The sequence below is a fragment of the Leptonychotes weddellii genome, chromosome 3, assembly GCF_054177405.1.
Source record: "Leptonychotes weddellii isolate Sample4059 chromosome 3, ASM5417740v2, whole genome shotgun sequence".
Lineage (NCBI taxonomy): Eukaryota > Metazoa > Chordata > Mammalia > Carnivora > Phocidae > Leptonychotes > Leptonychotes weddellii.
This window is the reverse complement of record NC_138371.1, coordinates 161,678,010-161,702,892: the sequence shown is the minus strand read 5'-3', so window position 1 is coordinate 161,702,892 and position 24,883 is coordinate 161,678,010. Positions and strand designations below refer to the sequence as shown.

At 42.9% G+C, this 24,883-nt stretch overlaps 1 protein-coding gene across 1 annotated transcript in view; it reads right to left on the bottom strand.

Moving 5' to 3' along the window:
- Window positions 1-3,304: 3,304 nt before the first annotated feature.
- Window positions 3,305-24,883, bottom strand: part of GPC6 (glypican 6) — a 1,026,790-nt gene continuing 1,005,211 nt past the window's right edge. Inside the window, exons 8-9 of the mRNA XM_081815107.1 lie at window positions 11,465-11,640; window positions 3,305-7,747 (exon numbers count right to left, since the gene is read on the bottom strand). Coding sequence (XP_081671233.1) covers window positions 7,545-7,747; window positions 11,465-11,640 — 379 coding nt within the window. The 3' untranslated portion in view covers window positions 3,305-7,544. The remainder of the gene's footprint in view (window positions 7,748-11,464; window positions 11,641-24,883) is intronic.

Sequence of the window (24,883 nt, the reverse complement as noted above, 5' to 3'; positions counted from 1 at the left end):
GTGGCTGAACTACTGGGCTGGTTGTGTAAATTAGCAAGAGGCTGATAAAAGCCCAAATGATTTCCATCAGATCCTTTAAGATTTGGGTGGACTCGGTGTAAGACAACGCAAAAGAAAAAAGGGAGAGAGTAGACATATTGATAAGACCATGGTAGCTTCTCTGAGCTGTAAAATAAGGGTAGTAATTCCTGCCTACTTCATGGAGGCGTGGAAAAGATTATGAAATATTTAAAATGAGTTTAAAGCTGCCTTTGGGGTCAAATGCTTTATGTAAGAATAAGGCATTTTATATCTCAAAAGAGAAACAGAGTTTTGTAGACAAACTTTTCTTTGATTTGACATTCACTTAGCTTTATGAGATGTCTAAAGAGTACCTTTTTAAGAGGGATAAAAATCTGTCATCAATAAGCCCAGTTCTCTCAGGGAAGGAGGGCAGTGACATGAGGTGGGATCTAACAATAAAAGGAGTGTCAACTCCATGAGGAAGAAAGGCACAAGGGTGCCCTGCACTTTGGTCTTTATTTTAACTGTGAAAATGATCACCAGGACTTAGATTTGGCTGGATCTTCAATGTCATAGACGTCACAAGATCTTGTAACAGTTTAGTCAACAAAGCAGCCCAACTAGTTGTCTGTTTGAACTGACTACTTGTTGGATTGTTTTGATTTACGTTTACAGTCCACTTGACCACCTGAATGGATAAATAAGGGATAGACAAAGCTAATGCATGGGAGGAATCCCTGGGAATTGGATGTGGATGATATGCTCTCTGTGACTATGATGTGTAAGCCAAATTGACAAACAAAGGGAAAGCAGATTTGATACACATGTTCCTCTCTAGGCATCAAACTCTGGTTCACACTGGCCTTAAGTTCAAAACTATGCAAGAACCTGGAATCAGTAGTTTATTTGGATTTTAATTTTGAAACAAAACAAAACAAAATAAAAACGGAATGCCACCAAATGGCACTTCATCTCAGAATAAAATTTTAATATTACTGTGCAAGTAAACGTCTATGGATTCCTGTTCCCATACTCGTTGCCAAGTCTCAGAACACCCTTGGATAATTTTCTTGTACTTACAATAAAACACCCAAATTATCCTTACATACTGCCACTTTTCTGCCTAGTTATTATAGATCTCGCTTCCTTTGGCCTCACCTAGGTGACTAGGCAAGTTAATTAAGCTCACTGTGATTTATTTTATTTGGTATAAAATGGGCATTATTATTCCTACATCATAGAAATCCTATAAAGATCAAGTACATAAAGATCTTAGATTTGGCTGGATCTTCAATGTCATAGACGTCACAAGATCTTGTAACAGTTTAGTTCCTTGCTAAAAGGTGCCTTAAAATACTCCTAAGGGCCACCAGCAGGGCTGCTGCTATAGGGACGGATCCTTTTACGGCTCTGGCTTTACCGGGTGGCAAAGGATCATGACTTTGGCCATTCTGCCTAATATGGCTGCCATTTAGCTCTTCACCCATCTCCCACCACCCGGCAGCTCACTTACTAGTCCCCAGCCACTTAGGAGTACCCAAAGATCATTCCTGGACAGAGATCTTTGTATTTGCTTGTTCTCTGCCTGGAACTCTTTGAACCCAGGTCTGCACATGGCTGTCTCCCTCCTGTCATGAGATCACAGCTCGAGTATCCCCTGGGGAGCCTCTCCTGGAGAGTCTTCTCCTTAGTCACTATCCCATTTCCTGTGCTAGTTCCGTCATGGCCCCTCTCCTTTCTGATGTCATCTTGTTTATTATTTACTTGTGAGTTGTCTGTCTCTTCCCTACTAGGATGTAAGTTGTCTGAGAGCAGAAATCTTGATGCCTTGGTCTGACCCCCAGAACTATTGTTCATTACATTGCTCATTACACATCTTTTGAAAGAATGGATGACTATTATTGCCTAAGTCAAATTTTCCCTTTATTTTTAAAATCCACAGATGCTCTTTCCTATTGAAGAGCAGATGTTTTATCTAGGGTAAATACTCTAACACTTGTCTTAAATCAGTTTGTTCGTCTTTCTGCTTCTCTCCGAATGTGAGCACTAACAGGGTAAAATTTCCATTTTCTTGCTCTACTTTACGTTTCGAGGTGTGAAAGAGAATGAACTCCTTAAGCAAGCTATAAAGGCAGACATCTATTTCCTCCCGGCTTTGCTGTGTGCCCCATTTATGAGCCAACAAAATATGTTTGGCCACGTGTTTACATAAACAAATAAATATGTCTATGGAATGGAAATGCATCCACACTAAATGAATTGTGAATGTCTGTTTGAAGAGACAAACTTGTGGGTACATCTTTCTAGCTCTTGAGCCGAAAACAGTAATCCGTGTCTAATTGTCACTACTTTGCAAGTTGGTATTTTAAAAATTAATGCCATCTTTCATATTTGTGAGTATATTTATCCAAAGAGCAAATTAAAATAAATATTGTTGTTACCTGATAAAAGGCTCTGTGGTGGTTTTATTATTTTTTTTTCCCAAGACCATTTCTATGTTTTTCCTTTCCATCAAATTGGGTTCAGTTGAATTCCAAATAAAATTTGTTATATTCTGGCTTTATATATGGAATTATCCTTAAGTTTCTTAATTCTTTTGTAGAAATCACTTTTCTCATTAGAAACCAAAATAGTAATAATATGAACTAAATTAAAATATTGCTTACGGTTTAACATTGTAGTCTTGATAACTTTATTTATATGGTTTCCTTTATTTAAAAGAGCATGCTTGAAATAAGTGATGTATTTGTAGTAATCATGGTTAATTGTATAGAGAATGAATAATTTCCACCTGGTGGTTTTGATAACCAGTGATCAGCACCTCGAGCAGGTTCAGCACAGAGTAGGAGTTTAATAAATATCTGTTAAATGAATCTTTAGCATGTCATACAATATTTAGCATTCCTGATAGCATGGAAACTTTCAGAAATAGAAAAAATCAATGCAATTTGCTGAATTTGGAAATGGTTAGTCTTTTCACATATTATCTTAATTTTCTTACCTCATTGCTAAAGTATTGACATCAGTTCTCAAGCCACTAAATTTTATCTTAAAGAAGAAACCAATACAAAAGGAGAGAATCTTCCAGACACATTTGGAAAGGTCTCAAATGTTCCAAAGTTCTAAAAGTTCATGATTTCAAAAGCCAAGGATATTTAGATGAGTGGTGCTGATTTAATCTATGGTTCTTTTTCTCTCTTTTAATACTGCAGTTTCTAAAAAGGTCTCAAACAAAGAGAACTTCAAAAACTCTGAAATGTAGACCATGACAATAATTAAGAAAATGCAGAAAGGGCACTGGTAGATTTTTAAAAACTATTTTAATACAAGATTAATAGCAATTTTCTATCCAAATCAGAAATGAAAAATCTTAACCCAAGTAATACTCATTTGACAGTCACATAAAATTTTAGGTTTGATTGGTGCACACATTTGTCCTGCATATATATTATGCATATGCACACAGAGACCTCACCGTTATCCATCGTCAGGGGTCTTCTCATGGAAGTACCTCATTACAAGGCAATGTCAAAGATTCGAGTAACTACGCAACTCTGAATGAGGTTCAAATAGCCCCAGGCTAGGCTGAGTCCCACGCCATAGCAAACCGTGATGCAGCAAGGCTCCAGAATGCATACAAATCAATACTCTATTTGTATAACTTGGCCTGAAACTAAACACTGGCTAATGTCTCCACCAAGGAGAAACACGTTGCAAATGTATAAGTTATGGTCTCCTTTACTCTTCTCTTGGCAAAGCTAAACTGCTCCCCCCCACTCCCCCCACACACCCTCTTTTAAGTTAAAAGTCAGGTCTATTAGTGACTGTAAGTAAATAAAAATGAGTTGGTATTTCTGCAAGTTTTGGATAAGTCAAAACTTACATTTGCTAACACTTCCACCTGTAATCAAACCACCTGATAATTAGCCTTGCGGAGAGAAGCCATAAAAGAGTTCACAACTCAGGAATTTGCTAAGTTTCTATTCCTCCTTGGGGACTTTAGTTGGTGTTCAGTGTGTAGCCAAAACATGTATGTAATGGCTAAAGCATTAAAGTAGGCTAATGTCTGCAGCAGGGAATATAAATTAAATATCAGGGTTCTGTGTCCAGTAATATTTTCAATGTGTTTGATTTACAGAATGTTACTTTTACAATTACTACTTAATAGTGTTTTTCAGTGTAGACAAAGTAATATTTCCTAACCCTTACAATGAAAGTAGGTAATACCAGTTACTTCTCTGGGTAAATCACCGTAAGGGAGTCCGATTGCTAGTGGTAACGTTTTTCTATGATGGCGGTCATCAAAGTACCCACTTGATCTTCATTAAGGTGACAGAAGGCTGTCATGGTTACCCTTCGATACAGAACCATAAGCAGAGCTCTTATTCATGAATTTGCAATTCATTCTTCTCTGCTAAAGACTTTAGCCTCTGTTTAGCTTTTGTTATAACATATACAAAGTATAATATACACCAGTTACAGACGTGTATTTCTGTTAGAAAAATACATATTATAACTAAAGAACATGTAAAGAGAGGCACTTCAATAAAGCTAAGTGTTTGCGGTCATGAGCGTCACCCAACAATTTCTAGTGTCTGATTTCAGTGAGCCCATTCCTCCCTACTCCTAACAGAGGTTGTGATGTGATTAGAGAATTTAGGGGACATCAAAGCAAATGAGGGCAGATCGGGAGAAATAATGGAGCATCCTTTCATCCCCGATGGCTATGTTTAGACGAGAGAAATTAACGTGGCAGGGGGCGGGGGAGAGGAGGAATGCTGAAATACTTACTGAAATGGGATAACTAGATTAAACTAATTCCCTTAGGACAGAAAACAAGTCTCATGTTACATTGGTCTGAAAATCATACAACACAGTCGGATGATGATAAAAACTAGGAAGTGCGATTTGAATAATATTTTGACCACATCCATGCAGGGGATGAATGTTGTGGCATCATTAACTGATAGTCATTTCAGCTCTCTGCCTGGCTCGTATGGATCACTGTTATCTCACCAATATGAATAATATCAATCGTGAAGGTGTTGAAACAAATGAAGCAGGCGTTTACATATTATCTGTGTGTTTAGTGTATACGGAGCATGGGTTCACATTCATTAATATAACGTGTATTCATACACATGCACAAAGCCTTTTGGGGGTGAAAGCACAGAGGAAACAAGGCATTCTGCTCTACTTCACAGAAGACAATGCAGAAATATTGAAAAAAGGAAAGACTTGGAGTTTAAAGCCATAAAAACAAGTTATTACTCAAATATTCTGGAAAATCAAAATTGATTTAATTGGTATTGCACCTTAATTATTGGAAAAAGACCATACTGATTTCTGAACATACAATGAAATGGGCAATGTAAATGATTGGTCCTTCATAGAGATGTTTTCTGTGTAATTGGTGATAGGAAGCCGAAGTTTGGCAGTGAAATGGATGGTTTTCTAGAAGTATGCAATGCTGAATTAGATTAGGTGTTAATTTCATAAAGATTTAAATGAAAAGATGCCACAAAGTCTCATAGAATCCTACTTTTTATATTTCTCTAGGCATAAAATAGCAATAGATGCTTCTAAATACTTTGCAGTTTTGCAAAAGTGCTCAAATATACTTAATACTATTGTGCCGCATGTGTTCTACTTAAATGTGACGACTAAATCAATAACTAATTATAATTTTGATGAGAGCAAAGATAAAAAAATACCATTTACATGCCATTTCTGCCAATGGGTTAAATAAAATGTGACTGGCATACGGTGGTGTCTTGAAACATTACTTTTCCCAACCCCAGATCATCATCAAAACCAAGAAACACATGGAGAGCCAACTATATGAATAAAGCCCCAGTTTGGTTTATTTTGCTTCTCTCTACCAAGGGGAGCATAAGGGCCTGGCTTTGGTACACTTGGAGGGTCAGTTAGGCTTGTGGCTCTAAAGTGGCCTCTTGAGTTAGGTCCTATGTCCAAGTCCAAGTGCCAAGCGGGAATCCTAGGCTGAAGGCGTACATGGAAGCAATGGTTTTGCGTGTATACACCATTCTACAGTTTCCATCACCAGGACAGTCCTGCACACCCATGGTTCCCCCCGTGAGCCCGGTACCATCTGGAGCACCCAGGACAAAGCACGCTCATGCAAAAAAGGGTGTGCCCTGGCAAACTTTTAAGAAACGGACAATTAGATACGTAAAAAGTTCTCTTTCTTGATTCTTGGTGCTCACAGATCGTTGAGGAATCCCTTCTCTGAGCAGCACAAAACAAGAAGAGGTGGTTGACAAAACATTTTCGTTACAAAGGTGTGTCAACCCTGAGCTTGGAATTAAGAAGTTAAAATCTGTGATTTATATATATATAGAGATATAAAAATAGATGATCATACTAAGACTAAAAAAGTGAAAGAAATCTCCATGTCAATACTATATATATATATATATATATTTTTTTTTTTGTCTTGATGGTTTTTGTTGTGAGTTATTTTGTAAGAGAATGCCCTTGTGATGCAGAAACCAACTGACACAAAGCAAACTGTTAAACATGAAAACTCACTTATGGATCAAATTGCTTATGAGTTCATTAAAAGAACTCTTATTTTGGGACGGTAATGAGCACAGGGGCAGAAATGTCAAATTAACGTCCAACCTGTGGCTAAAGCAAAGCCACTGTATCACAGAAGATTATTTTCAATTCAGACCCTTAAGGAGGATGAATTGATGGGAGTGTCCACTAGTAGCTGGAGATGAAGAGAAAAATCTGTGCCAATTGGATATAGGGGACAGACATTAAGAGAATTAAGGAAAATGGTGCCATCATTGAAACTGAAATTGGGCAAGGTGAGAGAGAGGTGCTGGGTCATGGCAATTTTACTCTCATGTTAACGATGGAGTTCTAAATTTAGTATCAGTACCCCCAATTCAATTTGGTATTGTGCGGATAGAGTGCAAGACAATACCTCCAAGACAACACTGTATTTTCACCACGTTAAAAAAAAATCTCAAACTTTCTCCCCGAAAGCATTTTGTAAACCCGATTTATCACAGAAAAGCTTATACTGGGAGTCGGCTGGCAATGCTGAACTTACAGTGTTAAAGTTTTTTTATTTTTCTCTCTTATTGGCTCCTTTGTAGAAAGTGCAGTTGTCTTGGGGGTTTGGCCTGATTTTACAAGGGAAATTATTTTCTTCCTGCCTTTTTTTTTTTAAACAGGAAAAAAAAAACCTCACAACGTGAGATTCCTTTACTTCTGCAGCATAAAAGCAAATGAAGGTAAGAAAATCTCCTGGTATGAAAGATTTGAGTTAAGAATTCTCTAGAATAAACAAGGTCCCCATAGAGAGCTGAAGGAAAGAGGAAGCAGTCCAGTGTGGCACCCAGTACTCTTTGGGCAAACAGAAAGGGAGGCAGAGTGCAGTACTGTCTCTTCTCATAGAAAACGGGTAAGTTTTTGTGGCATGGTCCATTGTCCAAGAGTGTAAGAAAAGAAGTGAGTTGGCCATTCAGATAGCTAAAATGCAGTTTCATCTGACCAAAAACCCAGGATTATCTGCACAGTCTCTGCAGTGCCAGGACGATGCAGACCAGAGATCCTGAGAGCAGGGAGTGGCCGGGCTGGGCTGCCGAAGAGTCCACCTCTCTCCGGTCGGGGTCCACCGCGGGGGCCTCTGTGGTGACGAACTCAAACTCCGTGGGACACACATCATCCATGCACCCACTGCCACTCCCCGAGCCGCTGGATTCATCGCCTGGCGTGGGCGGATTGAGAAAGAAAGTTAGACCAGGACTGGGAAGGAGTGGGGGCACCCACCAGATTTGGGTCTGGGGGTGGAAGGGATGTTCCCGCTCCCAACCCCCACGATGGGTTTGTGTTTAGCGGGCAGGTTTGTGATGGGCAGGCAGACCTGACCAAAATAGATGTCTGACACCCAGTGCTAACTGACATCCAGTTACCCAACTGACGAAACGTATGACTCCTAGACCCGGCGAGGGGCCATCCCTACAGTGTTGGCATTCAAGAGGTATTTCTTATTCTGGTTAATGTTTAAATTGCTTTAAGAAATTCTGTCCCTCGCTCCTTTTGTACCTTGGGGCCATTGTTCTCAGCAGATATTGTGCTTTGGTAAAGGATCTTGAAATGAGGTTTAAGGTAAACAAAGATGGCTAAGTAGGCAACCTGAGAACAGGCACACATAGTTGTGAAAGGCACGTATTATTATGCATTTTGACTACTTGATTCCACCTGTGTTCTCCTCTAAGAGTGAGGATGAGCTCCATCTCAACCAACTTCTCCCTCTGACCCCGGGGTTGACGACTATGGACAGCTGCTTGTATTTGTCGGGACCATAACCCAAGAATGGTTTTTATATTTTCAAGTTTTTTTAAAAGAATAATCCAACGGAGAATAGTATTTTGTGACGTATGAGTAGGGTGTGTGCGAAATCTAAACCTCAGTGTCCATGGATGAGGTTATACTGGAACATAGCTTCTGCATTGTCTCATTCTGCATTCAAAGCTGAGCATATTTAATATCTGGCTCTTGACAGAAAATGTTTGCCATTCCTGCTTGAAATCAACGCCCAGGTGCCCACCTCGTATGTCCTCTTAGCATGGCGTCTTCCCACTTGCCTGCCATGCCTTCTGGGCCTGCTCTAGTCCACTTCTCACCGCTTGCTTCCTTCCTGCTTCACAAACCCTGTGTCTCAGACCGGGGTCCCAGTTCGGTCTCCATCAGTTTCTAGCTGTGTGGAAGTACTTAACGCCATTTGCAACTGTAGTATTAACTTGCTTGTTCTCTTGTGTCCCCTGTGAGAATGTGTGCTTGTGGAGGGCAGAGACTTTGTGTGGTGTATACTGTCCACTTCTGTATCCCCATGGCCTTTAACGGTCCCTGGCGTGCAGCAGGTGCACAAAAATTCCTCGCTGAACAGTTAAATGTGCCTTGAGCAGTTTCCTCAACTTCTGTCCCTTTCCTTATCTCAACAGATCCAGACAATGGCATTTACACGTAGAGCGTGTGTGAAGCCATTCTGGTAAAATGTGTGAGGGCACCAAACGCTGCACTTGCAATGAGGCCTGATGGGAAAACAAAGAACAAAAAACACGGATCCTACAGCAAAGAGGACCTAGATTTTAACCTGCCGTTTTTTTCTCTAAGTGAACGAGGGCAAGCCGGTGAGCCTCACTGGGCTCGCTTGCTCAGCAGTAAAAAGAGGAATACTCCTGTTTCACAGGATCGTTAGGGGGAATAGGTGAGATGATGTGCCTGGGAGAACAGAGGAAACTGTAAACCTGGTAATGACATTTCCTGTTTGCCCCACTTGCTCAAAGATTCACTCAATAAATTGCTCCCTGTTGGCTTGAAACAAGGATGAGCTTGTTGAGCTGCCCCTGGCACACGAGCACCATCTTGGGCACTAGATACCATGTAAGTGCCGCCAAGTGACACAGGGGCTCTTCTATGGTCCCCCCGAATAAGCAAGGCACAACTCAGCATGATTCTTCTTCTTCTTCTTCAATGGGACATCCAAATATCAGGTAAGATCACTTGAATACACTATACCAGGGTCTTAACATTTTCTCGGATTTATCTTTAGTGGCCTTTACAAGGGGGAAAATGCCCATTAATTAAATTCAGAGGTACCAGAACTGCTAAGGGAATTGTTCTTAACACTGGTATTATGAACAAGAAGTACTATAACCTTTACAAAGATATTATTAAAGTGATTTAGAATATTAAAACTGTGGTAAGCAAATAATGACAGGAGATCCAGCTGAGAAAAATAATGGCCCCATCTCTTTCTGAAAAGGAGTCAGAAATGCAGGAGTTTAAGGGGTGATTTTTCAAAATGTCAAAGGCAGGAAGGGTGATGATTGTTGTAAGATGTGATAATGGTTTATAGGACAGACACTATCCTAAAACGGAGGACCAAATATGGGGCTTGGGTTAGAGCTAAGTGATGCTCTTAACTGTTGTTAATTTTTATTTTCTTGTGAGGGGAAGTGGAGCGCGATCTCTCTGCAAGGACGTTCCCTAAGCTTTGCAGACTGACATGTACATAACCTCTTTAGGTCAAAGTGGAAAGAGAAACAAGGCCAACCTCAACTAATTCTTACATTATCTTGAATTACTTATTCCTATAGTCATTCTCCAGATAATAAAGCATTTCGTGAGACAGAGAGGATGACGATGCATTCAGAGGAGCGAAGCTAAGGAACGAGCAGGGGAGAAGCATCAAAGGCTAACACCTCGTGGAAGGTTCTCTTCTGAAGAGGTAAAGAAGAAGTTTAGTGAAGAGGAGGAGAAATAATAGGAGGACTCTCAGAAATCTTACAGCAATAAAGTCTAGTGGGTTGGCAATTATCCTGCATTTAGAAAATTAATTTTTGAGTTGCTTGAAATGGAATAAAGCACTAAAAATTTTCTGCAGGGGACAACTCAGTAGGATGCTGGCTAAGACTTGGATGACTTAATGTCCTCCATCTGTAACTTGTTTCTTTCTATCTCATTAATTCAAGCACACAAACATCATCTTTTGCTTCAGTGATCAAATTATAGAATCACTGGTGACTGCACAGCTTATGTTCAAGAAATCTTTTCCCAAGAACTCTGTTTAAGGATACATATCTTTTAAAAAAATCCCAAAGCAATAAAATAACCCCCCCAAATTTGTATAGTTACACATCTTAAAACCACTTACACAAACCCCAAATTTAATTTAACGCTCACTTCATAGACTTTCCAATCACTTCTGATATTTTGGGATGGCTAATAAACTAGTCATGGGTCCTATTGCACCAGCATTTCATTATTTCTGTCAATATTTCAGAGACCAATGTCTATGGTTCATACACGTGAGGGACTGGATAGAGGGAGAGCTAATGCAGTTGAATCCAGGGCACATGAGATATTATCTTAGCTCCTTCACAGATGGCCGCAAATGAACTTCCCAAAGACCCGACCTCACAGGCTGGAACGTTCCCCATTCTATAGAAGAGAAATCTGAGACTCAAGAAATAATTTGCTTAAGTTGGTAAGTGATAAAACTGGGATTTCAACCTAGCCTTATCTGAGGAAGCTTCAGAACATTCTTCTTTTGGTGGTTGGAGAAGGGGACAAGAGTTTGGGGCAGAGATGTAAATGATGATGGGGGAAGGAGAAGATGAAAACATTACTTTGTTGCTTGATCATGAATGGATCACCTGGCAGATGAGACCCAATGTTAGCTTGGGAAGCATTGAATGTAATCCACTGAAACTATTCCTTAAGACCAGTTATGATTTTAGTGGAATCCTAAGCTTTGTGGATCAGAGCTTTCAGTCCAAAGGACTGTAAAGAGCTCTGCAGACCAGGCAAGCAGGACACAAGATTAAATGTGAACATTGCTCTTGAAGAAAAAGTGGGGTATCATCTACAACCTGTTTCTCACTGTGGAGGTTACTGGTACCGATAAAGACTTCCTTACTCGTGTCCTGGAAGTTGACATCATTGCCATTGTATGCATTCTTTAGTTTGTTGGTCATCACACGGAGAGCCATGATCTGCTGCCTGATGAAAGTGTCGGGCCGTGTGATGTCCACGTCGACCTCCGGGTTGTTAATCTGGTTGGTCAGCCCATCGTTCATGATTTCGGGCAAGTATCTGTGAGGCCGACAGGGAAAGAACAGATTAATGTGAGGCAGGAGGGGCCTGGGTACCAGACTGTGCTGTGCTGTCTCTGACAGTGGGCCAGGACATCTGCAACAACTGAGCTCGACTCCTGAGAAGAAAGACCAGAAAGTGAAAACAAGGGATAACTTTTCTCAGAGGGAGCAATGGCTAAAAAATGGTTTCAGGGTGGTTCTTAAAATGGTACTGAATTTGTAGGGAGGCTTGCCCACGAATCAATGTTCAACTGGGGACTTACAGAAATTGTTTCTTACAATTAACGACTTCCTCCTCTATTCCAAATGGTAGATACTAAAGTCAAGGGCTCACTAGCTTCCTCCACCATCTGGTTATTTTTGCTAAGAACTGAACTTGTAAATTACATATGCTCTTAGAGAATTCTCTTGTACGAGGATGCTCTCTCTCAACCGAGGACACCTTACCTCAGACTTTAATCAGAAGAACTTCTGGATATAAAAAACCACCTTTGGCAATTGGAGGTGTGACCAGTTAGCACTGGAATGTTTGAGGTGTCCATTGGGGTTTTTGTTTGGTAACAGCATCTTGGATCTAATATTCGATATTGGGCAAAGCAGAAGGGTAAAATCTAATGGTTCTTTAATTCTTTTACTGGCAAATTTAGGTTCATATTCCTTTAGCTTGTACAAAAATTTTAAAACTGTCAGTCCTTCAAAGCCAACTGCCCAAGCTGCCTGTGTACATTTACACCAGTGGAGACTACAGACCTCAGAAAAGTGTCTGGAGCCCCCTCTGACTCCTCATGCTCACGACCCACCCATTTACAGCCCTCCTTCTCTTTTTCTCCCAGAGCTCCCTGCACCTGCTTCTTCTATCTCATTTCCCCTGGCTCTCCCAGAGTGCAGATGGTACAAGAGCCTCACACCAACTTCCCTCCCTGCCTCTTCCTTTCTCGTGCATCCTGCACACATGATCTGACCAATCTTCACGAGCTATTGTTTTCATCAAATTACTCTTCTGTTGAAAGACTTTTGGTGATAGTAGTTGATGTCTACCAAGTACTTACTGTCAGGCACTGTGCTAAGCACCTCATATGTATTTTAAAATTCAGCCCCCTTGCACATCTAAGAGGTGCATGCTATTTTATCTCCATTTGGTAAAAGAGAAAACTGAGGCTGAGTGAGGATGAGTAGCTGTGCAAAGTTAATGGATGGCAAAACCATGATCTAAGCCCAGTAGGTCTAGTTTTAGAGTCCATGTGTCCAAATGGTGCTCCATACTGCCTGGTTGATCACACATGACAATTCACATTTTATAGCTCAGCTGTCAAGGCCCATTTCCATCCTGTCTCTACTTTCTTATGCTGCAACAATCCCTTCAAGGTGCACTCCTTGCCTAACAGAATCTACAGCCTGTATACAGCTTATACTCACCTGTCCTGCAGGCATTCCTTGCATGCAATGCACTTTCCAACTTAAGTCCCAAATATCCTTAAAGACCCAGGTCAACCTTTGCTTTCTCTTTAAGATATTTTCCAGCTTTTAGGGATCTACCCATCCTTTTGGAGGGCTGCCACATTCATCTGGGCATTTTGTGCACTGCACAAAGTCACCCGCTGAGGGAGGGAGTCTGGCTGGAATCCAGCCTGAATTCTGTGCCCACAGAGCAATGCACCTGCAGGGCACCGTTCACCGAAGGGACACATTTTTATTTTTTGTTCTTCTTGGGAATTGTTTTATTTTCGAAAATTTCAATGCATACCAAAGCAGAGACAACCATATAATGAACCCTCATGTACCCATCAGGTGCCTTTTTCTAATTCTTACAAAGGTTCTATATTTGTCTGTGTCCTGGTAAGAAACAGATGGCACACTCAAAGAGGTAATAGAGTTTGAAGGAGAGACAACTTATGAAGGTGTGAACAGGGAAACCAGCGCTGGGTGGCAAGGAACCCCAAGACTGGCAATAGCAGGAGGGCCAGAGGGGAAGGAACTGTCACCAGTATGCACAAGCACTGAAATCGCAGAGAGCAACCGAATGACACAGCAACTGTTAAACCAAGGCCCGTCAGGGAGAGAGCCGAGGGAATGATACCCTGACTTCTCTCGTCCCTCCTTCTGACCTCCACGTGCTGCCTCCCATTAGCTGAAGCCAACTGGAGGCCAGTGGGCAAGGGGACCCAGGTGATGCAGTTTGTAGAGATCCTCCTTCAGGGCAGAGACCCAGGTGGAGGGATGAAGAGTGGATCTCAAGGGGAATCAGGACATCTGGGACAGGGACCCAATAGGCTGGGGGCAGCACTGCCTGATGGCTATATCATCGTTCTTCTACTGCTTCTACTAGTGTGGCTTGCAAGCTGAGAAAACTTCATTCCTCTATTTTGTCCTTCCTTTACATATCCTTGTACAACATACTTATGCTTACAATTCTTCCCCTTCCTGCGGGTCATTTTCCAAGTTCTGGAAGCCAAAGGCTCTCTATCCATTAGCCTCCAAAAGGAGAAATGGAAACAGAGAGATTTTTATATTTCAGCCATTTTTCAGTTATTGAAATCTTATGCATGATGCATTTGTGTATGAACTGGTTTATCCATTTTAAGTCAGAGGTCCTCTGAATGAGCTCCATGTCTTCATCTAGATCTTGAACAAAATCGACTTCACCACGTTCACCACATAATGAATAATAAAACACACAGAGTGCATTGCGAATTCTTTTCCATAAAGCTTCACAGTATTTGCCACCCTAAAAAAAAGTCCTAATTGAAATTTTTAGAAGTCATAGAACCATCTCTCTTTAGTGTTACAGCAAAGCATAATATGGCCGATATACTAATAAATTCTGTTACCTTCTGGACTTGACTTCTAAAATATGACATTGGATTGACTATTATTGACATCAGTTACATGTGCTGGGCTCCACGGGCTCTACTTAATTACTAAAGCTCATTGGCATGAACAGTAGCAAGTGCAGGCTAGCCTTTGCTGAAACGGGAGTTGAGGGTGGCTGAAAGGGGCCCGTCGGTTCTGGTGTTGCCCCTCGACATCTTGGACAATGATTCCTGCAACTGTACCTAGGCCGGGTCAGAGGAGGGCTTTGTTTCTTTCAGACGCTGTGCGCACTGCACAGCTAGCCGAGACTCATTTATCAGAAGCTGACTGCGATAGCTTACATGGGAATGCTACCCCTGGGGGTCTGAGCATCCAGGAACAATAAGAGACTGCCAAATCAACCCACCCTCTAACTGTGCCTACTGATGCTCAGCCGCCTACAATAAAAACAAGTAACAATGCACCCGTGTCCTCAAGAACCTTTTCTCCTTTTGGTGTATTCAGAGCGTAACTTTAGAGACAATGTGGAAACTTAAACCACAAGCACAGTTGAAAAAGAAAAATGGCCATTTTGTCACTCCAGAGGTACATCCCGAGGCCAAATCTATGGATATCCAAAGTGCAACCTGAGGGATCTATAGAAGCCCGGGACTCATGTTTGGTCTCTTTGTATAATGTTCATGTCCTGAAGAAATGGATGCCTCTTTGAGCCCATACTATTCTTTATTAGATTTTGCACCAGCTTCTTGTCATGACAGCATTCTCTTTTTGCACCATTACGTTTGGGGAGACACGGAAAGGAAGCAGGATCTTGGTACAGATAAGCCAGCTTCCCAGGCTGGACGCACATTTATCCAGGGGCAGGGAGAACCCAGAAATGAGGACAGATTGGAAGGTTGAACAGGGTGTCATGGTTGGTCAATGCTTCACGCTCAGCGTGGCAAGTGGGTGCCATCCATGAACAAGCAGGCATAGCTCGCCCATTCGGGTTACCTTCTATTCTGCAAGAGCATGTATAGGAACTAGACCTTCAGTAGTTTTGCAGAATTATTTTTCTTCCCATCTGTTGTTAGGGGCTGAATGTTTGTGTTCCCCTCAAGTTCACATGTTGAAAACCTAATGCCCAAGGTAATGGTTTCAGGAGGTGAGGTCTCTGGGAGGGGATCAGGTCATGAGGGCAGGAGGCCCCAGAGAGCTAGCTTAGCCCTTGCACCATGCGAGGACACAACAAAAAATTGAAAAATCTGTAACCCCAGAAGAGGGCTTTCACCGGACCGGCTGGCACACTGATGAACTTGGACTTTCAGCCTCCAGCAGTGTGGGCAGTCAATTTCTGTTGTTTCTAAGCTACCCAGATGTGGCATTTTGTTACACCAGCTTGAATGGACTAAGACCAACATCTAATTTCATATTGTGGACATAGGCTTCCTTGCTTACACCCACACGTTACAGCTGATCGGGGTGGAAGAGTGCCGTAGGAATTGGGGGTGGCGGCACTTATATGTTCAACCTTGTGAGTGGCTGCAGGCTCTGTCGGGGCTCCCACTGGCAGAGGTGACACCCTCTGTCACTCTCCGTCACCTGACACCACAGAAGGTCGTCCCCCTCCTCCCCCCCACCCCGGCCAGCCATCATGTCCGTCATGGCCACCACTCAAAATCACTCCTTTCAGTTGCTAGATGAATGTGCTTGCCAGGAGGACAGACATGTTGACCTATCTGTAGTCTGTATTTCTTATCACCTCATTAATGCTGGTGGTTGCTTTGACAGAAGGGGGGAAAGGGACACCCAGCTCTCACAATCTAATGGGATTTGAAAGCCAGTAAAAGTCTGAGAAGCAAGACACCTGTAAGGAAGGTTATCCTGCCGGTGCCCATTGGAGTTGGCAGAAGTCCAAGTGGAAGCCGGGGCAGGAATGGGGAGAAATGGGGGCCCCAGGTGCTAGCTTGGGTTTGTTTTAAGGTGACAGATGCTTCCTCCTACTGCTTCTGCCTCAAGGCACACTGAGCAGAGAGGTAAAAGCAGATTCAGTCCTGCTTGTTGCCACAAATGAGCTGCATTCAATATGTGTCTCTCCAGCGATTTCTAATTCTAAGCTACATACTCATTCCTTCCTGTGGTTTTAAGAGTTTTACTAATCTAAGTAGTATGATAGTAATTCAGGTCCCAATATTTCTTATCTGCAGTTCCAAAATTTTAAAAATTTCCGAAGTTTTTTTTTTTTCTCTTTCCTGCACTCCCCTTATTAACAAAACTTGATCTGATCTGAAATGAGGCTAATCAGAGTTCTCATTTTATCCCACTTAGCGGGAATAGTAATACATCTTGCTGCAGAAACTGAACACGGTTGACTGTGAGTTACAGCCTCAGACTCCACCCACTGGGAGTATTATTACATAACATATAGTATCAGCCCTGGGATGACTTTCTAAAAATCTAAAAGGAGTCTGAAATCCAAAACACAGATGGTCCCAAGGATCTCAGATAAGGGACTATGAGCTTGTGGTACCTATAACTTCTTTCAGAGGCTTTCTTAAAATAGAAATTTTAAACTTCACACCCGTTAGAGTGGCTATTATTTGAAAACAAAACAAAACAAAATAACAAGTGTTGGTAGGGTGGAGTGGAGTGTAAGTGCCCGACATTAAGCTTCTGATTGCCCGGGCATCCATTTCAAAGACAGCATCTTGAGCAAATGCATCGGCGGCTACCTGAAATGGCCACTCGCAGAACAGCGGAGAAGAAACTAGGCTGCTCCCACCCAGGAAGTGTGCCTTTCAGAAAGCCCTGGAAAACCTAGAGAACTGACCGCTTGAGTGCCCCTCATCTCCCTTCCCATGCCCTAATTCCTACTCTTCGGTTTTATATTAGGAAATCAGCCAATTGGCAGTGAACCTGAGAAATTTCAGGCACCCTACACTCGACCTGAATAAAGGCAAAGCCCCAGGTTATCCCTGTGACCCCTGACCTTGCTATGTGGTCACTGACCATGCCATGTGCTCTCCAGGTCCCCTGAGTAATAAATCTTCTTCCTCAAGGTTCCCTGATGGTTTCTTGCTGAAGAGCAAGAGCCAACCCAGCCCTAAGTAAGGGCCCTGGTTGGGGAAATGTCTGTGGAGCTTGCTATGAGTGATGGTGACCAGGCTGGCACGGCAGGCATCCCTAACCGAACGTGCTATCATCAACAGGCTTGGGAACATGGAGAAACTGGAACTCTTGTGCTTGCTATAGGGAATGTAAAATGGTGCAATGCTATGGAAAACAGTATGGCAGTTCTTCAAAACATTAAAATTAGACTTACCATATGATCTAGCAATTCCGCTCCTGGAATTTTCAATCCAAAAGAATTGAAGGCAAGTACTGGAACAGATATTTGTGCACTTCTGTTCACAGTGGCATTATTTACAATAGCCAAAAGGTGGATGCGACCCATGTGTCCATTGATGAAAGCACGGGTTACTAAATGTGGTATGTACAGATAATACATCCAGCCTTGAAAAGGAAGAAAATTCTGACACGTGCTACCACACGGATGAACTTTAAAGACAGGCTAGGTGAAATCATCCAGACACAAAAAGACAAATATTGTGCAATTCCACTTACATGAGGTAACTAGAGGAGTCAAATTCATAGAGACGGGAAAGAGAATGGTGGTTGCTGGGAGCTGGGGAGAGGGAGAAGTGCGAAACGAGTCTTTAATGGATTCAGAGTTTCAGTTTAGGAAGATGATAAAGGCCTGTGGATGGATGGTGGTGATGGTGAACAATAATGCCAGTGTACCTCCTGGCCACTGAACTGTACCTTTAAAGATGGTAACAATGTTACATTTGATGTTATGTATATTTTACCACAATTTAAAAAAAAATTCAGTTTTAAGTGTAACTTCTCTAAGTTCTTGATATAAGTTACTTTTTCCCTCCCCCGACCTTCCTTTTTTTTTTTTTTTTTGGGCCAGAAAGTGGAATTACTCAAAGCATAGAGTGACTTTATGTTTTAAGTGGGTTTATACATTCTTGAAGACTGCTAAGCTGGAATTACCTGTGACATTAGGTACTTCGATGGTATGTGACCCTATAATACGGTCAAAGGTGAGAGACTGACACAGGACATCTGAGATTCCCTGAGACCCAGCAGGGTGATTGTGGGCAAGCCAGTTAGCTACTTCATATGATTATATATATTTATATATTTACATGAATAATCCTTACCTCGTTTCATAAGCTGCCCTACTGAGCTAAGTTATATGAAAATGCTTGAAAAATCTAACACACTCTGCAATTCTAATGCGTTCTTATGAAAATGAAGTTGTTAACATGGCCCCTTGGATGCCAGACTTGTTTCTCAGGAGGGGCTGACGGCTGCAGAATTTGGACTTGTAAAGCTGGACTCCGGTAGAGAGGAATGATTTGTTGTGCCTTTCCTCCAGCTGGAGAGCACGTGGCATGAAATGGTTTGGGGACCCCTGGAGGACACACAGCTCATTGGTTGCCGCATCGAGCAGAAGCTGAACTCTTTGACTTGGCCTCTCCGCTCCTTGGCAGGATCCCCCTTCTCCATCCTTTCTTCGTAGGGCTGGAGGCAGCGACCTACAGCCTGAGCGGGACAAAAGACCCACGAGCTGGTCCCCAGGGCTGCTGAGTGATTGACAGCAATGCACTTCTTGCCTCCTATTGGGAGCTGCATCTTCCCCACTTGCTGGAGTGCATGCAGCACCCCTCGGGCGCAGGACCGCAGCTTTCGAGGGCTCCTTCCTCCCACGTGTGCACAGCATGGAAGGATACGCTCAAGAATGCTGGGTTTGACAGCTTCCAGTTCCTTCCCAGACAGATTTCCCCCCTTCCCAAACGCGGTTGCCTGGCTGGGTATACATCAGATACTTTACAGTTCTTTAAAATGCAGCCAGAGTGCTTTGGGACACATTCTGCAATCAGACTAAAACAATATTGTCCTGCTGGCTCTGCCAAGTCACTGTCTTTGACAGATTTCTCATTGCCGTGCATCATTTCAACCCTCTTCCATCTGCTCAAACATACCCAGTCATGACTTGCTATTTCTTTGCTTAGTCAATCCACTCAGTGGCTGGTGAGAGGGACTGATCTACTTTCTAGATTTTTCTACTTTTCCTATTTCTTACAATTTACTGTATTTATCTCCCGGCCTGAGGAAAGATTTCCTTGGGGACACAGTTATTTCTGTGAGGATCAGGGGCTTTGAAAACCAGCAGAGGCTCCTTGCGAACGCTCTGTTTCCAACTGACTCGAATAATCCTCGTCCTCAGCCAGCGTCTTGTTGGCCTCCTCCCAGAAGGCATTTTGAAGAAAGGACACGGTGAAGGCTGGACACTGGCTTATGGAGGGGTGGATGTGGGAAGTTGCTTGACAGTTTTATGGGGAGGGGGAGGAATTTGGAAATCACTGAAGAAACCCTGGCACATCTGGAACCACGTGTGTCCTGTCACAAAATCCACATGCTGTCGAGCGTGGCCTCTCACAGGGCGCTTTCATTGCGCTCTTCCGGCCTGTCCAATCATGTCCCGTGCTAATCTTTCCTCTTTCCCTCCTGTGGCCTTAGACAAAGAATCCCCAGGAAGAGAAAACAATCCTTAAGGAAGATACAGATGATGTAATTTGACAGAGTTACGGCCTCAGAAAGTAAAATCTGCCTTGATGGGAGCCCAAAGATAAGAGCCTTGTAGGAACACCATGAGGGTTTTATTTTTCCGTGGCTGCCACCTGACCGAGCTCTAGCCTGCAAACACTAACCATATACAAGTTGTATCTCCTTTGGAGCCCATGCTTTCCTGCCTGCATCCTGTCATTCTTCTCCAGCTCCTTACCCACAGCTCGTCCTGACCCCCCAGCTGCCCATGGTGCCCTTCTAAGGGGTGACAGATGGTTGCACATGTCCTTCTAGGATCTCTGGGTTCACCCTGGGAGCGTTAGGAGGCCTAGACTTGTAACCCACACTGTGCTGCTTTTACTTTTTTCCCCCTTTGGCCTTCTAGATTATTATCGATTCCCTCCTCCCCTTACTTACTAGCTTCCTTTCGATTGCTATTTGTCTGAGTTGAGTCAGTGTTGCTGTGTCTTCTTTCATTTCTCTCTAGGAATTTGTTTACGTCAGTGAGACATGCAAGAAGTTATATTTGCAAACTTACTTTCCTGCCGGTCACTGAGGATGCATCCTAGGCTGCTTTTCTTGAGTAGCAGACACTGCTAAGAATTCTGAGGAAAATTCTTTATTAGCTGTTCTGATAGCGGAGGATGTGAATCTGAGTACTAACTGCTGTAGACAGAATTTATGTCCCCTTCCCGCCCTCCAGCTCCGTATGTTGAAGCCTTAACTCCCAATGTGATGGTATTAGGAGGTGGGGCCTTTGGGAGGTGATTAGTTGTAGGTGAGGGTGAAGGTGGAGCCCCCACATGATGAGACTAGTGCCCTTAGAAGAGTAAGGGATTAGAACCCTCTTTCTCTCTCTGTCCTCACATGGCAGAGACAGCAGCTGTCCACAAGCCAGGAAAAGGGTTCTCACTGCAACCCAACCCTGTTGGCCCCCTGATCTTGGACTTAGAGCGTCCAAACTATGAGAAATCAGTTTCTGTTTAAGCCATCCAGACTCTGGTGTGTGTGTGCATGCAGCATGAACTAAGGCATTAACTAAGTCAAGCACTGGCCAGGGAATTAAAGTACCCATCCTTAGCCCACCGGGCATCCCATTTGAGACCAGAGGTTTGTGTGGACAATACCCTGCATTATAAAGGCTGTGCAGAATTTCCAACTTCAAATTCTCTCTTGAGGCACATGTGAAGCTTAAGCAATTCATTGTCGAGACGGCTTCAACCTAGCCTGTGTTCCGGCTATCTTCAGTGGCTGACGTTACACCTGCGCCACGTGACCTCCTCAGCTCAGTTGCTGTTGTTTTTAATCTAAGGAAAGCCCATTAAAGGAAGCATCAGGGTATGCGTGGAGGCCAAGGGAAAACCACAAATCATAACATGCTCCCCGAGGTGTGTGCGTGAACTGAAAAAGGGAGTATCTTACATGTTAATAGGAGCTTAGAGTAGGGCTGCCAGATAAAACGGCAGGATTGCCAGTTACATCTGAATTTCAGATAAGCAATGAATCTTTTTTAAGTATAAGTGTGTTCCATTGGGTGTCTGGTGTTCGGTCTTTGAGCCTTACTGCTCCACGTGTGGCCCCAGAATCTGCAACAACTCCATGTTCTGGAAGTTTGTTAGAAAAGCAGAATCTTAGGCCCCACCCCAGACTTACTGAGCTGGAATCTGCACTTTTCACAAGCTCCCCAAGACTGTAGCCTGCACATTAACATTTGGGAAGCGCTGTTTTAGAATTCACAGCCTATTTTCATAGACATGATCGCATTGGTCTTTAAATTGTCCTGGGAGATCGGCAAGGGAAAGGGAAGCAGGGAAGAGCTTCTTCTCACAACCAGTCTTTTTGATGGACTGGAGACCTCAGTGCTCACAGGTCATCAGCATACACACAATTTCCCCCCTCGAAGGGCATAGCCTCTTCCTTCTGCCTCCCCTCCTGTTTCCAGACCTGCTTAGCTCCTGAAGCAGGTGAGATCTGCCAGCAAGGGCTGACGGTGGGAGCAGGAAGTTGAGGGCGGGTCCTTATTCTAGAGGAGCCTCTGCTCCCAGACCCTTGACCCTCTCCACACAGCATGTTCACCCAGCGGCCACCATAGCAGCCACCTCTACGGGTATCCTGCTCTTTCTGTTTAAAGTCATCATCAGTGTCAACTGGAGCCATTCATTTAGTCACAGCTCTTTGGGAAAAGACGATACATTGGAAGAAATGGACATATCCCTGGTAGGAGTCATTTGGATTTCAGATATGTTAACACGTGAAAGAGGTATGCTCCTGAATCCAGGAAGCATGGTAACGAGCTGTGGGGTAGCGTTCAGAAAATAGCAGGGACAAATATGGGTGTTGGAAGACAAGCCAGATCAAATGCTTAGGTGGGAGGAAAGGGCATTGCGAGTGGGTGTGCATGGAAGAATGTGGCTGCAGGAGTTGGATGGATAAAACATAAAGGGAGGGGCGCCTGGGTGGCTCAGTTGGTTAAGCGACTGCCTTCGGCTCAGGTCATGATCCTGGAGTCCTGGGATCGAGTCCCACATCGGACTCCCTGCTCAGCGGGGGGTCTGCTTCCCCCTCTGCCCTCTTCCCTCTCGTGCTCTCTGTCTCTCATTCTCTCTCTCTCAAATAAATAAATAAAATCTTTAAAAAAAAAAAACATAAAGGGAGGAAGAAATGTCTAAGCTGTCAGTGGTCTCGTCAAGCAGGCTTGAGTTAGGAACTCCAGACCATGACAAGCTCTATCAGTGCTAATAGGCACCTCTGTTCCACAATGCATTAACCCTGTTGATAGAATTTTTTTTTTTAAATCAAGGTTCTGGTTCTTTGATAAGAATAACCTTTCTTTCTTTTTTACATGCATCCCAAATTTTTAGAAGGCCTATTATCTGAAAATTCATACTTAAAATGTAAGGAAAAATAGGTTATTACCTGCATTACAAGTGGATTTTAAACTTACAAAATAGTGGAATTGAAAAAAATTTTCTCACGTGTTCCTGGATCAATTAATATTTGGGTGAGAATGAGAGGAAAGCTTCAATTAAATTAATTCAACAAGCCTTTACTGGTTATCTACTTACTATGCTATTAAATATAAAGTTATTAAGATTTCATGGCAGTGGAAGAATTTTAAAAAGAAACTATGAAATTTTAATATAATTTGAGTCGTAAATATTTGACAGCCTCATTAAAAAAAATAGACTGGATTAGATTCTGGAATATCCTTGCAAATGATTTTACTGCATTAAATTTGATAATTTCACCACCTGCATAAATTCCCCTAATGGGCTCCCATTGACCTTGGATAAAAATCAAATCTGGTCCCTAAGTACTGATCTGGGTGGTTCTTCACCTACACTGTCCTTTCCCAAGCCTACAGTGCAACAATATGGCCCTTGCAGTCCCCTCTCCTGCCACTGTGCTTTTCATTGGTTGAAAGACATCACCACTATCATAGAGTACTTAAATCACGGAGTCTTGCAGAGTGCCTGGGCAGAGGGAGTGCTTAATAACATTGCTGATGGATGGAGGGACTGAATGAATGAATGTAGGTCCATTAAATCTTTTATAGAGCTAAGGATTTGTTTCATTTGTTCTCCTAACCGGGGGAGAAAAATATTTAGCAGCCATTTGTTTTAGAGGCAGGAGGATGTTGACATAAAAGAATACTGGGCTAGGACTTGGGAGATTTCCAGCTTTCACCCTTGCTAGTTGGGCAACCTTGGACTAATCGTTCACACACCCAGGTTCCTGATCTGCACAATGTGGAATTTGGCTAAACCCGGTCTCCCCTAGCTCTAGCTTTAATGGCCACCAACTTCTCATTCTTTTTCTTGATGGAGTGTATGTAGTCCCCTCCCCAATCCCTTCCTGCAACATTTCTTTATCTTTCCTTTTGTGTATGCACTAATAGCCAGCAACCTGTGTAACCATGGGAATGTAGTTCAAATCACAGCCTTCATTTCAGCCAAGGCTGAAAGGTAAACACAGATGGGTAACAGAGCAGCTCAGAAAATCAACCACTTTATTCATTAGGCCATCTGGTCATCCTTTACAGTGTCTTTCTGTACAATCATTAGGAAAAGACACATTAGAAGCTGTTAAATTTCACAGCTGAATTTGCTGGCCAAAGGTCTCCTTTCTACAAGGCTGGACCCTGATAAATGACTAAGCATTTTTGAGGGGCGTGTTGTTGATATGACAAATATCTGTCTTCCCTCATGATCTAAGATTTGGACATTGATACTCTGGAGCAACCTGAAATGACTACAGCTCTTTCTATAGCTGTCTTGTTTTTGCCTTGCTAAGCATACTGGGGAGCCAGTATGGCTAATAATATCATTACCAATAGATGCTAAAACATTCAACTCAGCAGTGTGAGAAATAACACCTAATGAACACCTCACTTGCACCCCTGCTTAGCTTCTGCAGTTTCTTCTGAACTTAATATCCATGGATCTTCCTGTGTCTTTTTGATCACAGCGGCTTCATCTGCTTGAAAACGCCCCCTAAGGCCCAGAACAGAACCCCCACCCCCGCGCCCTTAACTTCTGCACCTGCTGGTCAATCCCCAAAGACTCCTTGAGTCCAATTTACCAGCTGCTCTGCCCACCTGCATCCCCACTGAGGTGTGCTTGGGCAGCCTCCTCTCCTGGTGTCCTGCCCTGCTTGCCAGCTCCCAGCCAGTTCTCCTGTCCAACTCCTCCACCCTAGGAAAACTCAGGCCAACCCCATTTCTGGGCTGAATTAAGAAATTCAGAAATTCCACATCAAGTGGCAGCAACCCTGGGCAGCTGAGCAGCAGGACAGAGCCATCTCTCATCCGG